Genomic DNA, 13,948 nt, shown 5'->3' on the forward strand with positions numbered 1-13,948 from the left:
TAAGGTGGTAAGATCAGAACTTTCCATTTGTATACTTTATAAATAATTGGAGGAAATACTCGAAGACAGTACGGGTATACTTTCTACCAAAAACTTCATCCAGTGGTCTTAGCATCCATTGATAATCCTTGCCTGAGATAAATATTATAAGGAGTGATTACAAATGATTATATTCTCTCATTTTTATACATTTGTTAGCTGTCATTTTTCAGTAAAGAAGAGTTTTCCCCTCTTTTTTAATATGATGGTTTCGTTGGTCTTTATTTTTTTGTTATAATCCATTACCATAATTTTTTTTCTTCTCATATTGTCTCTGTAGCTTTTTTGCATAAACGATGTTCCTCTCTCATTTTGTACTTTCCCTGCCTCAGATATGGAATCAGCCACTTCTCCAAGAAACCTTGGTTATAATTTTGATATTTGTGCCAGAGACATGAATTTGCAAAACTACTGTTTTCATTTTTACTGTAATATTTACATTAAAATGCCTTTCTATATATTCATAAAGGCTATCTATGAAATGGTTAACATAAAGGATTGAAAACTAATAATCCTTTCCTTTAAAATGAGCTCCTATAAGATAGTTGGATACACTGTATATTCCATTACTGGATAAAATAAAGGTATTCTTTTCTTACCTGTATTTTTCTTTTGGCAGGATTACTTCTCTCCTAGACAGACTGAAGTAAACTTGTTTTAAACAGTTTCATCAGTTAAAAAAATAAAGCTAATGTGCTTGCTTTCCTCCCAAGCAACTAACTGGTAGAGTTTTCATTCCTATAAATTCTCTGTATGATATTTCTTGATGCAAAAATGTTCCTTAGAAATCTGTTACTTTGTCACAGTCTGAAATTACATGATTTCCTAAGATAAAATTTCTAATTCGAAGCAGAATCCAAACAAAAACCTGGGTTTTTTTAAAATCATCAATTCGTATACCATTTCTCTAGAAATCCTTGTCCTGTTCTTAGGGTTAAGAATACTGTTATCTTTGGTTGTAGTTTGAAATATTTTTGATGGGATATCTTTAAAATCTTTAACGAATTTTGTGACTTTTAGTGATAAAAATGTTTTATCAAAGTATTCATGATATGAGAACTCCTCTAATTGATTTCCTAATCCTAAAATAAATTCACGTTGGGGCACCTGGGTGGCTCAGTTGGTTAAACGTCAGACTCTTGATTTCAGCTCAAGTCATTATCTTAGGGTTGTGAGATCAACCCCCCTGACAGGCTCTGCCCTGGGAGTGAAGCTGCTTAAAATTCCTTCTCTCAAAGGAGGAGTAGGGGGACCCTCAGTTCATCTCCCCTTGAATTCAGCTAGGTAGTTATCAAATCATTCTGAATATCTAAGGAATCAATCGGAGATCTAAGAAGAGAAAAGCTGCAAGTCTACAAGTAGAAAAGCCACCACTGTTTGGAAGGTAGGAGTTGCAGAGACTTGAATCCAGGGTTATATAGCTGAGAATATGGAGGAGGGAGGGAACCTGCTTAAGAAAGATACTGCAAAGTATTATAAGCAGAGGAGTGCACAATCAGAACTTTTAGAAGTTTGCTGCAGTGGGGGATGTCCCTGACTTAAAGGTGCTCAGGTGGTAAAGCAGGGCAGAATTCCAGGTGTAACAGCATGCTCTCAAGATCCCTGAGATATATATCCATATATATGGATCTCCATATTATAGGGTTCCCAGAAGATGAGGAGTAGGAGAAAGGGGCAGAAGGCTTATATGAACAAATTACAGCTAAGAACCCTCTAATCTGGGGACGGAAACAGACATTCAAGTCCAGAAGGCGCAGAGAACTGCCCTCAAAATAAAAAAAAAAAAGTCACCAGCTTGACATATTATAGTGAAGCTTGCAAATTTCAAAGATAAAGAGAAAATCCTGAAGGCATTTCAGGACAAGAGGTTCTTAACCTACAAGGGTAGACACATAAGGCTGGGAGCAAACATGTCCACAGAGACCTGGCAGGCCAGAAAGGGCTGGCATGATATATTCAGCGTGCTAAATGAGAAAATAATGCAGCTAAGAATACTTTATTGAGCAAGTCTGTCATTCAGAATAGAGGGAGAGATAGTTTCCAGGACAAACAAAAACTGAAGGAATTTATGAACACTAAACCAGCCCTGCAAGAAGTATTAAAAGAGATCCTTTGAGCAGAGAGAAAGCCCAAAAGTAACAAAGACCAGAAAAGAACAGAGACAATCTACAGGAATAGCAACTTTACAAGTAATACAATGGCACTAAATTCATATCTTTCAATAATTACTTTGAAAGTAAATGGACTAAGTGCTCTAATCAAAAGACATAGAGTATCAGAATGGATTAAAAAACAAGACCCATCGATATGCTGCTTACAAGAGACTCATTTTAGATCCAGACACTTCCAGATTGAAAGTGAAGGGGTAGAGAACCATTTATCATGCTAACGGACATCAAAGGAAAGCTGGAGTAGCCATCCTTATATCAGATAAACCAGATTTTCAACCAAAGACTGTAATAAGAGATGAAGGAGGACACCATATCATAATAAAAGGGTCTAGCCAACAAGAATATCTAACAGTTGTAAATATTTATGCCCCTAACTTGGGAGCAGCCAAATATATAAACCAATTAATAACCAAATTAAAGAAACTCATTTATAATAATACAATAATAATAGGGGACTTTAACACCCCACTTACAGCAATGGACAGATCATCTAAATATCAACAAGGAAAGGACTCTGAATGACACACTGGACCAGATGGACTTAACACATACCCTTCAGAGCATTGCATCCTAAAGCAGCAGAATACACATTCTTCTTGAGTACGCATGGAATATTGTCCAGAAAAGATCACATACTTGGCCGCAAATCAGGTCTCAACCAGTACAAAAAGACTGAGATCATACCATGCATATTTTCAGACCACAATGCTATAAAACTTGAAGACAACCACAAGAAAAAATTGGAAGGACACAAATATATGGAGGTTAAAGAACATCCTACTAAAGAATGAATGGGTCAACCAGGAAATTAAAGAACAATTAAATACATGGAAGCAAATGAAAATGAAAACACAACAGTCCAAAAGCTTTGGGATGCCGGTGCTCCTAAGGCGTTCCTAAGAGGAAAGTATATACCAATACAGGCCTTCCTCAAGAAACAGGATAAGTCTCAAATATACAACCTAACCTTGTACCTAAAGGAGCTGGAAAGAACAGCAAATAAAGCCTAAACCAAGCAGGAGGAGAGAAAAATAATAAAGATTAGAGCAGAAATCAATGATATAGAAATTAAAAAAACAGTAGAACAGATCAACAAAACCAAGAGCTGTTCTTTGAAAGAATTAATAAGATTGATAACCCTCTAGCCAGACTCATCAAAAAGAGAAAAAGACCTAAATAAATAAAATCATGAATGAAAGAAGAGAGATCACAACCAACACTGAAGAAATACAAACAATTAGAATATTATGAGCAGTTATATGCCAACAAATTAGGCAATGTGGAAGAAATGGATACATTCTTAGAAACATGTAAACTACCAAAACTGAAACAGGAAGAAATAGAAAACCTGAACAGACCCATAACCAGCAAAGAAATTGAAGCAGTAATCAAAAAATCTCCCAACAAGCAAGAGTCCAGGGGCTTCCAAGGGGAATTCTACCAAACATTTAAAGAAGAATTAATACCTATCCTTCTGAAACTGTTCCAAAAAATATAAATGGAAGGAAAACTTCCAAACTCTTTCTATGAGGCCAACATTACCTTGATCCCAAAACCAGAGACCCCACCAAAAAAGAATTACATACCAGTATCCCTGATGAACATGGATGCAAAAATTCTCACCAAGATACTAGCTAATAGGATCCCACAGTACGTTGAAAAGATTATTCACCATGACCAAGTGGGATTTATTAATGGGCTGTAGGGGTGGTTCAACATCCACAAATCAATCAGTATGATACACCACGTTAATAAAGGAAAGAACAAGAACCATATGATCTCAGTAGATGTAGAAAAAGCATTTAACGAAATACAGCGTCCTTTCTTGATAAAAACTCTCTGCCATGTAGGGATAGAAGGAGCATACCTCAATATGATAAAAACCATGTATGAAAAACACACAGCAAATACCGTCCTCAACAGGGAAAACCTGAGAGCTTTTCCCCTAAGGTCAGCAACATGACAGGGAAGTCTGTTCTCACCACTGTTGTTCAGCATAGTACTGGAAGTCCTAGCCTCAGCAGTCAGACAACAAAAAAGAAATAAAAGGCATCCGAATCAGCAAAGAAGTCAAACTCTCATTCATTGCAGATTACATGATTCTCTATGTAAAAAACCTAAAAGACTCCGCCAAAAAATTGCTAGAACTGATACAGGAATTCAGCAAAGTCATGAAATATAAAATCAATGCAAAGACATCAATTTCATTTCTGTACACTAACAATGAAGCAGAAGAAAGAAATCAAGGAATCGATCCCATTTACCATTGCACCAAAAACCATAAAATACCTAGGAATAAACCTAACCAAAGAGATAAAGGATCTGTACTCTGAAAACTGTGTAACACTTATGAAATAAATTGAGGAAGACACAAAGAAATGGAAAAACATTCCATGCTCATGGATTGGAAGAAAAAATATTATTAAAATGCGTATGCTACCCAAAGCATTCTACACATTGAATGCAGTCCCTATCAAAATACCATCAGCATTGGGATGCCTGGGTGCCTCAGTCAGTTAAGCGTCTGCCTTCGGCTCAGGTCATGATCTCAGGGTCTGGATCAAGTCCTGCATTGGGCTCCTTGCTCGGCAGGGAGCCTGCTTCTCCCTCTGCCTGCCGCTCGCCCTACTTGTGCTTCTCTGACAAATAAATAAAACCTTTTAAAAAAAAAACTACCATCAGCATTTTTCAGAGGTGGAACAAATAATCCTAAAATTTGTATGGAACTAGAAAAGATCCCAAATAGCCAAGATAATGTTGAAAAAGAAAACCAAAGCTGGAGATGTCACAGTTCCAGACTTCAAGCTGTATTACAAAGCTGTAATCATCAAGACAGTATGGTACTGGCACAAAACGACACATAGATCAGTGGAACAGAATAGAGACCCCAGAAATGGACCCTCAACTCTATGGTCAACTAATCTTTGACAAAGCAGGAAAGAATGTTCAATGGAAAAAAGACAGTCTCTTCAACAAATGATGTTGGGAAAACTGGACAGCCACATGCAGAAGAATGAAACTGGACCACTTTCTTACACCATGCACAAAAAATAAACTCAAAATGGAATAAAGACCTAAATGTGAGACAGGAATCCATCAGAATCCTGGAGAACGCAGGCAGCAACCTCTTTGACCTCAGCTGCAGCAACTTCTTACTAGACATGTCTCCAAAAGCAAGGGAAAGAGAAGCAAAAATGAACTATTGGGACTTCACCAGGATAAAAAGCTTTTGCACAATCAAAAGGAAACAATCAACAAAACTAAAAGGCAACCTATGGAATGGGAGAAGATATTTGCAAATGACATATCAGATAAAGGGCTAGTATCCAAAACCTATAAAGAACATATCAAACTCAATACCCAAAAAACAAATAACTTACAAATCACTTACAATTCCACTACCTAGAGATAAACACTATTGTTAGCATTGTCCTCTGAATTTTCATTTAATTGCGAATTATTAATGATGTGGTGTAGCTATCTGTGAAACAAAACATTCTGGAGCTATATACATCAACCTTCAAATAGTGCTAAGCCTAGAAGATAGAATAATGAGGACCCTTTCTCTTTCTACATATTATAATTTTGCAGTGTGTGGAATTTCAAAGAGTAGGTATTATTTTCATTAACTATATATAAATAAACTATATATATAATATCTTATAGAGCATGTAGTATATCCTCCTTATATCCATTTATATTTTTAAAATATATTTTTTAATGTTTTTGTTTAAAAATTTTCACCTGTATTGGTGATAATTGCCCCACTTATCATAATTTGACATGTCCTCCAAATATGTAGAATTAATCTGTTGAATTGGGGATTACTTATGTCTAATGACTTTAGAAGTATCTTTTTATTAACAAAGTAAATATAATGAATTGTCACATATTTATGTTCTGGCTGTAAAACTGAACAAAATATGACCATAGCTTATTTCTTTAAAATACAGATGTAGCTTTTTCTCAGATCTCTTTCAAACAAGTAAAACTTAATTTGTGAAAATAACATTTTATTTTCATTTTGATTTTAAATCATGGCTTAAAATTTGTGATCAAAATTATATTCATCCAGTTAGGCAATATTTGCACCATTATTGGCCTTTTCTATGTCTGTCTCTTGGTAATTTACCTTACTATTTGGTTTATAAATACCCTTACTATCCATAAATTATCAAAGAAAATGTTTACATAAAGAAAGTGAGGGGCGCCTGGGTGGCTCAGTTGGTTAAGCGGCTGCCTTTGGCTCGGGTCATGATCCTGAAGTCCCTGGATCGAGTCCCGCATCAGGCTCCCTGCTCAGCAGGGAGTCTGCTTCTCCCTCTGACCCTCCCTTCTCTCATGTGCTCTCTCTCTCAAATAAATAAATAAAATCTTTAAAAAAAAAAAAGTGAGGTTAGGATAAGAGAGGTGACTTTGGTTCCTATACAGACTTCTGAACCCCAACTGCATTAAACTCCCTCTCAAATATGTGTATTTGCTCACGTAACAAAATTTACATTGTGTTTTATCAGCTACTAACCTCAAAATATTTTCTGTGACCTTTGCAGCATAGGATTTTACTGATGATATACCATCAGTTTCAGTAGTCCTATACAGTCTTTTTAGTAAATATGAATAGGTTAATTCACTGAATTTATCAGCGTTACTGTAAAAATATTTCAAAATATATTTACTACTAAGGTATTAAACCCTCATACTAGCTGCATCATTTCTAGATACTAAAAAGAACATTTTTTGTGTGAGAGACAGACATGACTGCCCTCAAAGGAACTAAAATTTTTATATTCTGAAAACCATGACTTTATTTCTCTGTGCCTTAATCTTCCTCATCTATAATGTGGATAATAACTACTTGATCAGATTCTTGGTGAGAATTAATGAGATAATAACACTTAAATAAGCACTCTAAACAGTTCCTCACACATCAGACCTCAGTAAATGCTGTGATTATCACTGATCCATAAATAGGATGGATTGATCCTTCGTATAATTATTCATAGGCAGAGTTTGCACCAAATTAAATCTAAATAAAGCTCAAAGGGACCCACATATGTTTGTCATGTCTTCAGAAAGGTAACTCATATTAATTAACCAAATAAAATATATGTCAATGTAATAAAATATGTCAGTGTTATAAATGTTCTAAGGAAGGCTTACCTCATGTTTTGGAAATAATCTATTTTATAAGATCCTAGAAAATTTCCAAAACTCTTTGGATCATACATGTTTACTAATGACATAGCATCAGTATCAGTATTCCTCGTGGTCTTTTTAAAAAGCATGAGTAGTTATTAGAAAAATACATTGTCGGGGCGCCTGGGTGGCTCAGTTGGTTAAGCGACTGCCTTTGGCTCAGGTCATGATCCTGGAGTCCCGGGATCGAGTCCCGCATCGGGCTCCCTGCTCAGCAGGGAGTCTGCTTCTCCCTCTGGCCCTCTTCCCTCTCGTGCTCTCTATCTCTCATTCTCTCTCTCTCAAATAAATAAATAAAATCTTTAAAAAAAAGAAATACATTGTCATAGGAGCCATCCCAAAGAGAAGTAACTAATTCTTCAAAATATTCTGTATACATAAATCATAATGTTTTTAAAGTAATTTAAATGTTAATTCAAATAAAAGTTTTCCTCACAAAGTAATTTACTTAGTACTGAAATATGTGCAATATAAAAAAATATTCTTCTGTTTATAAAACAAAAGTGGCTTAAAAGTTATTAGTTACATTTTTAGTGTGTAATTCAGTTTTTCTCTTGACTTGCTCTATGGCAGGAGTTCTCAAAAAGTGTTGCTCAGAGCGTCTGCAAGGTCAAACCTAACTTTCATACTTAGAGTTTACCGTTTGCTTTTTTCATACTCATTCTCTCATGACTGTACAGTGTTGTTTTCCAGAGGCTGATGATATGCAACAACACAACAGATTGAACATAGAAGTAGATATGAGAATCTGGCTGTCTTCTTTTGAGCCAGACATTAAGGAAATTTGCAAAAATGTTAAATACCATTCTTCTAAAAAATTTTCAGTTTTGGAAAATCTACTTATTTTTCATAAAAAATGTTATTTATGTTAACCTGTAATGACTTTAGTTACTATCTTTAAAGAGATTAGTAATTATTTTGAAATATTCCCAGTTTTCACTTCTGATATGGTAAACTTTAATAGAAATTCACTCTCCCTCCACTATCATGGTAAAGTCTTGATTCTTTAATATACCATGTGCTTATTTTTTTTAATTTAATTTTATTATGTTATGTTAATCACCATACATTACATTGTTAGTTTTTGGTGTAGTGTTCCATGATTCATTGTTTGCATATGACACCCAGTGCTCCATTCAATACGTGCCCTCTTTAATACCCATCACAGGCTAACCCATCCCCCCACCCCCCCATTTGTTTCAGAGGTACAGGTCTGTGATTCATCAGTCTTACACAATTCACAGCGCTCACCATAGCACATACCCTCCCCAATGTCTATCTCCCAGCCACCTCATCCCTCCCATCCCCCACCACTCCAGCAACCCTCAGTTTGTTTCCTGAGATTAAGAATTCCTCATATCAGTGAGATCATATGATACATGTCTTTCTCTGATTGACTTATTTCGCTCAGCATAAAACCCTCCAGTTCCATCCACATCATTGCAAATGGCAAGATCTCATTCCTTTTGATGGCTGCATAATATTCCATTGTATATATACAACACATCTTCTTATCCATTCATCTGTCGATGGACATCTTGGCTCTTACCACAGTGTGGCTATTGTGGACATTGCTGCTGTAAACATCGGGGTGCACATACCCCTTTGGATCCCTACATTTGTATCTTTGGGGTAAATACCCAGTAGTGCAATTACTGGGTCGTAGGGTAGCTCTATTTTCAACTTTTTGAAGAACCTCCATACTGTTTTCCAGAGTGGCTGCCCCAGCTTGCATTTCCACCAACAGTGTAGGAGGGTTCCCCTTTCTCTGCATCCTCGCCAACATCTGTCGTTTCCTGACTTCTTAATTTTAGCCATTCTGACTGGTGTGAGGTAGTATCTCATTGAGGTTTTGATTTGGATTTCCCTATGCTGAGCGATGTTGAGCACTTTTTCATGTGTCTGTTGGCCATTTGGATGAGTCCATCAAAATCCTAGAGGAGAACACAGGCAGCCACCTCTTCAACCTCAGCCACAGCAACTTCTTCCTAGAAACATCGCTAACGGCAAGGGAAGCAAGGGCAAAAATGAACTACTGGGACTTCATCAAGATAAAAAGCTTGTGCACAGCAAAGGGAACAATCAACAAAACCAAAAGACAACCGACAGAATGGGAAAAGATATTTGCAAATGAAATATCAGATAAAGGGCTAGTATCCAAAATCTATAAAGAACTTATCAAACTCAACACCCGAAGAACAAATAATCCAATCAAGAAATGGGCAGAAAACATGAACAGACATTTTTCCAAAGAAGACATCCAAATAGCCAACAAACACATGAAAAAGTGCTTGTTTTTTATGACCTAAGAGTTATAATTTTATTTTTTATCAAAATTATTATCCTAAATATTTTTATTGGGTATTAATCATTTTTTGAGAACCTAAACAATTTATAAATGTCTTAATTTTCAGATTGCAAGCACAAGAAAACAGTATAATGTACAGATTTCTCGACTAATAGAAGAACTGTCAGCCCTTCAAATGGTATGTTAGAAGACTATATTGATATTTTCTTCTGAATATTGATTATTTTAAAGTCCAGGATGCATGTTAATGTATCTTGTAATGGGCATTCTTGTTCATTCAGAAGATACTTAATAAGTAAGCATAAGAATTATGCTAGATGCTTGGAGAAGAGTAAAAATCAAAATAAACATGTTACCTGCAATCTTGGAACTTATGGTCTAGCAAGAAAGATGGATGGCATTTATCACATTTTACTACAATTACTTTTTTTAACAAAGAACACACAGGGTGCTATTGAAGCACCCATCTGCAACTGCTACCATATGCCAGGTTCATCTGGGAGATGAGGGAGAAAGAGAACATATATATGACAGTGGGAAAGAAGAAAGACAAGCTTCCCCCAAAAAATGAGTACTGAAGTATAAGTAAGCAAAGAGGAGAAAGGAAAAGAGTACTTGTGTGTCTAGAGGTGAAATTAAATATGTAAATTTAACAAGATTTGATGAAATGGAATTTAGTAGCCTTGCTTAGAGGGGAATAAAAGTACAAGAATCTTCAGAGATTGGGAAGATATTTTCAACTTCACAAACTCTAATATTTTCTGAATCTCTATATCACTTTTAATCTTGACTACAAAACTTAACAATGAATAATGTCTTGTAATAAATATGTTACATTATGTTAGTTCTCTCTGTCTCCTGTCTCCCTCCTACCCTCTCCCTTCCTCTTCATGAAAATCTTATCTTTCCAATTAGATTGTAAATACCTCAAAACAGAAGAGTCTTAAGCCTCCTTTTATTTTCCCCATTGCCTAGCACAGTGTTTTCACAGTATGTTCTTTAATAAATATTTACTGACTGGTATTTAAACAACTCTGAAAAAGGAGCACATGTTCCACATTCTACAAACTCTGTAATGTACATGATGAGACTTTTGTCTTTGTGTATAGATCCTGAGAGTAATAGAACAAGAAATTGTTACTTTTTGTTTGTTTAATGTCATCTGTTTTAAGGGTGAAGGAACATTAAGTAAAATTAATGGGATGCCATGTGGCCAATTAGTCATGTCTAATTATTTGTTGTTTTTCAGTTTTGCTTCCTCTTCTATCACCTTGCTCTTGTGCTTGTTCTCTTACATGGACTGATTTAGCTCTCAGCAGATTCGCAGCGTAGAAGAAGGTCCTACCCCAGTCCAGCATCATTTAATGGCTTATAAACTCTGAAAGGACAAGAACACTATTTCTTTCTCTTTTCCCAAAGGAATGCGTGTTGGATAAGATCTGCAGAGATTTTTAAAATAGTGACGTTTAACAACCACAACCAGAGTTACATAAACTCACTTTAGAGCAAAAATTTTTATTTCAGTTTATTACAAAAAGGTATTTCTTATGATTTATAGTAAAACAATTGTAATCCATAGCTAAGTGGATTTTTCTAAAGATATTAAATATTGTCTGATGTCATATTGATTCCATGGGGAAAACTGTGCTGATTAATTGAAAAGTGTTTTAAATATTAGGCATTGAGAAATATGTCTGAAGGAAGACACATTTGATTACTTTAAAGAGCAGATTTTCTCAGGTAACTCAAAAACTCAGACTGTGGTTTGAGACATAATAACCTGACATTGGCTATTGATTTATATTCTTAAGTACCGAAGTCAAGGAGAGAAGTTAAGCATACTTTAGCTAACCCAAAACTAAGTTACGCTTGTAGGAAGGAGAAAAACTTGTTTTAGGTTAGTGTGCAGATTTTTTGATAGGTTTAAGAAAAGACCCGAGCCAGTCTAGCCACACATCTCCCTTTGGAAAGCAGCACAGCTTTTATTTTCTCCTACAGGGTACAGTTTCTTTTAAAAATAATCAAGGTTGGGGCACCTGGGTGGCTCAGATGGTTAAGCATATGCCTTCGGCTCAGGTCATGATCCCAGGGTCCTGGGATCGAGCCCCATGTCTGTCTCCTGGCTCAGCGGGGAGCCTGCTTCTCCCTCTGCCTCTCCCCCTGCTTGTGCTCTCTCTCTCTTTCTCTCTCTCTCTCTCTCTCTCTCTGTATCTCTGTGTCTCGAATGAATAAATAAAATCTTTAAAAAAAATACTCAAAGTTTTTTGGGTGTTGAATTTAAGAAGTTCTTTATAGATCTTGGATATCAGCCCTTTGTCTGTAGTGTTATTTGCAAAAATCTTCTCTCATTCCATGGGTTGCCTCTTTGGTTTGTTGACTGTTTCCTTTGCTGTGCAGAAGCTTTTTATCTTAAGTCCCAAAAGTTCATTTTCGCTTTTGTTTCGCTTGCCTTTGGGGACGTGTCTTGAAAGAAGTTGCTGTGGCTGTTGTTGAAGAGGTTACTGGATTTTGATGGATTCCTGTCTCACATTGAGGTCTTTCATCCATTTTGAGTTTATCTTTGTGTATGGTGTAAGAGAATGGTCGAGTTTCATTCTTCTGTATATAGCTGTCCAATTTTCCCAGCACCGTTTATTGAAGAGACTGTCTTTTTTCCATTGCATTTTTTTCCTACTTTGTCAAAGATTATTTGACCATAGAGTTGAGGGTCCATATCTGGACTCTCTATTCTGTTCTATTGGTCTATGTTTCTGTTTTTGTGCCAGTACCATGCTGTCTTGGTGATCACAGCTTTGTAATACAGCTTGAAATCAGGCAACGTGATGCCCCCAGCTTTGTTTTTCTTTTCTAACATTTCCTTGGCGATTCAGGGTCTTTTCTGATTCCATACAAATTTTAGGATTGTTTGTTCCAGCACTTTGAAAAATGCCATTGGAATTTTGATCAGAATGGCATTGAAGGTATAGATTGCTCTGGGCAGCATAGACATTTTAACAACTTTTATTCTTCCAATCCTTGAGACGACGATTGGCTAAAGAAGATGTGGTCCATATATACAATAGAATATTACTCAGCCATCAGCAAGGATGAATACCCAACTTTCACATCAACATGGATGGGACTGGAGGAAATTATGCTAAGTGAAATAAGTCAAACAGGGAAAGTCATTTATCATATGGTTTCACTTATTTGTGGAACATAAGGAATGGAGGACATTAGGAGAAGGAAGGGAGAAATGAAGGGGAGGAAGTCAGAAGGGGAGACAAGCCATGAGAGACTATGGAGTCTGAGAAACAAACTGAGGCTTTAGAGGGGAGGGGGGTGGGGGGATGGGTTTGCCCGGTGATGGGTATTAAGGAGGGCACGTATTGCATGGAGTACTGGGTGTTATATGCAAACAATGAATCATGGAACACTACATCAAAAACTAATGACATACTATATGGTGACTAACATAATAAAATAAAAAAAATTAAAAAGCAAAAAAAAAGAATACTCAAAGTTTTAATTATGCCAACTAGCAGAGATTGCTGTTAATCTACAGCAAATGAGTAAGAAGATTGGTTATTAATTTTATACAAGTTAAATGAAAAGTTCCTTATGATCTTTTTTGGATCAGTGAATTTAAAAAAAAAAATTTTTTTTTAATTTTGAATCTCCATGTCTGTATGTATTTAGATATCTTTTTATTATTGTTTTCTAATCCAGTTAAATAGATGCCACAGATTATAATCTATATTATATTGATTCTTAATATTTGTTATGATTTTCTTTATGGTAGACTATAGGATATGATTTTGAAAATACTCCATGAGTACTTGAAAAAATATTTAGTATCATTTGGTCATATCTTTCCCAAAAGGTAGGAGTATTGGTGGTGATTAATAGCAAATATCCATGAAAGCTTTTTAATAATAGTAATTTTAAATGTTTGCTTTAGCATTACAGTGAATTTTTAATAGAATTAATATGTTTCTCTCTAAAGGTTTCAACTTTTCTGTCTTATTTTAACTTTGAGGTTAACCCAATACTCTTTCAGTCCTCATTTTATCAATGAAATGGTGGATTGGGTGGACAGAGATGCATAGGGTATTTATCATGTACCTTTCTTTTTATGTCATTCACCAGATTCAGAAGTGTGATCCAACATGGTTATTAATATCTACATTAAAAATCATATGGGAATCATATCAATAGCTGCAGAAAAAGCATTTGACAAAATCCAACCCCCATT

At 35.6% G+C, this 13,948-nt stretch overlaps 1 protein-coding gene across 12 annotated transcripts in view; it reads left to right on the forward strand.

Annotated features, from left to right (window-relative positions):
• SCLT1 (sodium channel and clathrin linker 1) overlaps positions 1-13,948 on the forward strand; it is a 202,021-nt gene that overhangs the window by 99,522 nt on the left and 88,551 nt on the right. For 11 of the 12 annotated variants that reach the window (XR_015767773.1, XR_015767774.1, XR_015767775.1 and 8 more), the window contains exon 14: positions 9,821-9,892. The exons of the other annotated variant lie outside the window; for it this stretch is intronic. Coding sequence is in view for 5 of the 11 variants with exons in the window: in XM_088021038.1 (XP_087877164.1) it covers positions 9,821-9,892 (72 nt within the window). In the remaining 6 variants the exon portion in view is untranslated. The remainder of the gene's footprint in view (positions 1-9,820; positions 9,893-13,948) is intronic. 12 annotated transcript variants of the gene reach the window in all.

This window comes from Eumetopias jubatus, unplaced genomic scaffold, assembly GCF_037043125.1.
Source record: "Eumetopias jubatus isolate StellerSeaLion01/CBP00866 unplaced genomic scaffold, mEumJub1_p1.0 scaffold_2, whole genome shotgun sequence".
NCBI lineage: Eukaryota > Metazoa > Chordata > Mammalia > Carnivora > Otariidae > Eumetopias > Eumetopias jubatus.